Source organism: Lactuca serriola, chromosome 2 (assembly GCF_051521515.1).
Source record: "Lactuca serriola cultivar US96UC23 chromosome 2, Lser_US96UC23_V15, whole genome shotgun sequence".
Classification (NCBI taxonomy): Eukaryota; Viridiplantae; Streptophyta; class Magnoliopsida; order Asterales; family Asteraceae; genus Lactuca; species Lactuca serriola.
Genome location: NC_136409.1, coordinates 156,860,206 through 156,864,414, shown reverse-complemented (window position 1 = coordinate 156,864,414; position 4,209 = coordinate 156,860,206). Strand labels below are relative to the sequence as shown.

Genomic DNA, 4,209 nt, shown 5'->3' with positions numbered 1-4,209 from the left:
ATTTTTTTATGCTAATTAAACAAAAAAATTCTAAAATAATATTAAAAATAATGTGTAGTATAATACAAACGTACAATATATTGTGTAGTATAATACAAACGTATAATATATTTTTTGTTTTCTTCACCGCCATAGCTCGTGCAAGCATTTTTAATATGTCCCAACGTCCTTTAAGGACCCCAAAAGCATGTTCTACGTCTTTTCTTGCTGATTCTTGCGCCGCCTTGAACCGTATCTTTTTGTCGGTTACGGGATATGGATATGCCATCACAAATACAGCCCATGATGGCTATATTCCATCCGCAAGATAGTAACCATGTTTGTAGTGTTCACCATTAAGATAAAATGAACAATCGGGTCCTGTTCCATGATATTTCTCATCAAACAATGGTGATTGGTAGAGGATGTTTAAATCAATGTTGGAATCGGATACACCATAGAATGCATGCCAAAACCATAAATCTTGTGGTGTCACCGCTTCTAGTATCAGTGATGGATACTGATGGTCACCCCTCATGTATTGACCTCTCAATTCCGTTGGATAATTCCTCCAATTCCAGTGTGTGCAGTCAATGCTACCAAGCATTCCAGGGAATCCATGTTTAGCTTTATGTGCTTCATACAAAAGTTGAATGTCAGTGGATGTTGGACGACGTAAATATTCAGCCTTGTACATTTGGATAACACCGTAGAAAAAGTTTTCAAGAGCTTCACGAGAAGTTCTTTTTGACATATTCAAATACTCATCTAACAAGTATGGGTTATAACCCTTCGCTAATTGACGTATTGCTGATGTGCATTTTTGTAGCGTACTGAAACTTCTTTGATTTGTTGCATCCCATGTTGTTTGAAAATAAGGATAATTCATCTCGAGGTCACCAACAAGCTGCGTAAACAAACCTTTGCTCATACGAAACCTTCTTCGGCAGTCATTCAGCCTCTAAACAATCTTTGTGGATTGTGTTTCTCCATTGAATGTTGCTTGAACTAGCATTATTCGGAAGAATAAGTTGTGCAGTACGAGACAATTTATGTAACAAATTATTGTTAATAAGTTCATCCTCAGATGATGAACTATCATCGTTAACATCCATTACTATTTTTCGAATGTTTGGATTCATTTTGACAAAAAAGAAAAGATAGAGAGAAAATGAAACAAACATACATACATACATACATACATATATATACATATATATATATATATATATATATATATATATATATATATTTATATATATATATATATATATATATATATATATATATATATATAATGAAACAAACATAACTATATATAGATAATGAAACAATGATACATATAGAGAATCTTAATAAAAAGAAAAATTAAAATAAAAAACATAATAATAAAGAGAAAGATTCTCCAGTCAAACGATGTCAACATTTTAAACTTCATGGGTTCTCCAACTCCCAACCATACTTAGTTGCAATTTGTCATTTCCTTTCAAGCACTGTGCGTAAAATACCTCTAGTCAAATGATCATGCGGCCGGAGAAAATACTTCATATCTTGGTTCTCTATCTCCTGATCCAACAATTGAGCTTTTCATTCTTCATTAGCTTCGAGAATGCACAATTTTTGTTCCCGGTACCGTTGTCTCTGTTCCGCCTCTGTTTCAGTTGCAGTCTTGATGTCGTCATTTTGTTTGACGAGATCAAACATTTCATTTTCTTTTGATGATGTCGTTGCCGCTTTCTTTCCTTTTCTTTTTCTCTGGGGTGGTGAGTGTTCAACACTAAATGACTGTTGTTGTTGGCGGGAGAATCCAGGAGGATATTATGGATTAGATGATGATGTGTAGGCGTTGGATGAAGATGTTTGGTTCGTTTTGAAGAAGGAGGCGGGGAGTCTTCACCCGCTTTTGTAACAAATGCCCATTTCGCGTTGTCTTTCAACCACTCCTAAGCTTGTTGACGAGGAAAACCGTTCTGGTTAATAGTCCTCCGATACTCGCTTAGTGAAGATTGTAAAACATCAGCCTCAGATCTCCCGCTAACCACACATCTCATCTTACAGTTATAGATGCCATTAAAAGCATTACATTTCTTTTGGAGGTCTTTCCATTTTGAGTTTACTTGGTGTCGTGACCGACCCAAACCTCCCATTTGAACACTAAAAATGCTCTACAACCCTCTCCTAAAATGCATCAAACCTTTGTTGATTTCTGTAACGACCCAAAAATCACGACTAAAAATTTCTTTTAAAACATTACTAAAATCATATTTATAAAAATCGCATCATAAGTCATAACATAATTTCTAGAGTATTAAATCAAAACATAGCATCATTATCATAGTCAAACGTTCCCAGGCTAACTGACTATGGTGTGTGCACTGCAATCTTCCCGAGCTCCTCTTTTGAAAACCGAGTACCTGAAACCAAAACTGAAAACCGTAAGCACGAAGCTTAGTGAGCTCCCCCAATCTACCACATACCACACAATAACATATAAAGCACATACTGGGCCTTGCCCACTGCATCGGACCGAAGTCCGGGCTAACTGGGGCCTTGCCCCCTACATCGGACCGAAGTCCGAAGCTGACTGGGACCTTGTCCCCTACATCGGACCAAAGTCCAAAGCTGACTGGGACCTTGTCCCCTACATCGGACCGAAGTCCGAAGCTGGCTGGGACCTTGTCCCCTACATCGGACCGAAGTCCGAAGCTGGCTGGGACCTTGTCCCCTACATCGGACCGAAGTCCGAAGCTGACTGAACATAGCATGAACATATCCACTAGCATGAACACACATATACTACATCGGGCCGTAGCTCGGCTCACATAACGCATAAATCCTGTCTAAGCCACGAAGGCATCAAACATGTTAACTACTGCATCAGATCAAATCTGGAAACTACTACTAGCTAAATGGGCAGGCATTGTGGCCTTAGACCCGTTTCTACTGGAAGGAAACTCACCTGAACTGCTGAGCTCTGCTGATAAACCTCTGGTTGCTACTCGACAATCTCCTGAACCGCTGTTCCTCTAGCTCTCCGAGCTGTCAATATCCATTTAACACTTAGTCCAACTGACCTCCAAAGGTCAACTAGGTAAACTCTAGTCAAGGTCAAAATACTGGTCAAAGTCAACCTTCCAGGTCAACCCTACTCGCCGAGTCCTCCTAATGATTCGTCGAGTTCATATGCTCAGGGTCTTTCTATTCGCGACTCGAATCGCCGAGTCAGTCTATGACTCGCCGAGTCCAACTAGTTCCAAGTCCTGTCCTGACCAACTCGCTGAGTCACCACCCGACTCACTGATTCGAGTCTCAACTCGAAGGGTTTGGGGTTTCGCGACCTGACTCGCCGAGTCCACTAATAGACTCACCGAGTCCAGGGCAATCTTCCACCAACTCGTTGAGTTGTTCTTCCAACTCGTCGAGTTCATGCTTAACTTCATCCGACTCGACGAGCTGTTCATCCCACTCGTCGAGTTCCTTCTCATCTTCAAGCTACTCGCCAAGTCCACTCGAAGGACTCGCCGAGTCTATTCAGATCTCCATACATGCAGAGGACTTTTGAGTCATGCATGGACTCCATACTGCAGATCTACCCTTCCCAAGCCTATTCCCCACGTAAAGTTGCAAACTTTACGTGTAGAGAAGGAGATCTAGGCACCATTCACCATAAACTAGGGTTTAAGACAAAAGGGCTCAACAATCAACCCATAGACTGAAGCTTTATAATTCTCTAGGCCTGGATACACATAGATCTGAAGTAGCAACTTCAGATCTGGGCTTCTAACTCGAAATGGTTCATGAACTTGTCCTAAAAGCCCCAAATCCCATGATAAAGGTTGATCTAAATGCAAAAGAGGGAAGGTCACGACTCATTACCTTCAAATGCTCTAGAAGACCTCACAAACTCTGGATCTACTGCCAATTCTTGAATCCCCAATGTGTGCCTTCTTCCTTCTTCCTTCAAACCACCCAAAATGGCAAGAAAACTTGAATGAGCAACAATGGAGGCTTAGGGTTTCTGGTTCTGGACTATAGGGCTGCAACTGAGCCCTAGGAAAGAGAATAAGATGCTTAAATAGGGTACCAAGTCCTGAAATTAGGGTTTCCAAACCCAGACCTGACTCGCCGAGTCCACTTGCGGACTCGCCGAGTCGGTCAATTGCTTTACACCCGGATCCCGCTCCGACTCGCCGAGTTCCTCCCTGGACTCGACGAGTCAACCCTCTTCAA

At 41.1% G+C, this 4,209-nt stretch overlaps 1 protein-coding gene across 1 annotated transcript; it reads right to left on the bottom strand.

Annotated features, from left to right (window-relative positions):
* Positions 1 to 289: 289 nt before the first annotated feature.
* LOC145089698 (uncharacterized) lies at positions 290 to 910 on the bottom strand. The gene has a single exon (XM_079028098.1). It carries the CDS (start codon positions 908 to 910, stop codon positions 290 to 292), a length of 621 nt encoding a protein of 206 aa, XP_078884224.1.
* Positions 911 to 4,209: the final 3,299 nt, after the last annotated feature.

Excerpts from the sequence above, each read along its gene's own strand:
- LOC145089698 (XM_079028098.1), bottom strand. The coding sequence starts at position 910 with ATGAGCAAAGGTTTGTTTACGCAGCTTGTTGGTGACCTCGAGATGAAT.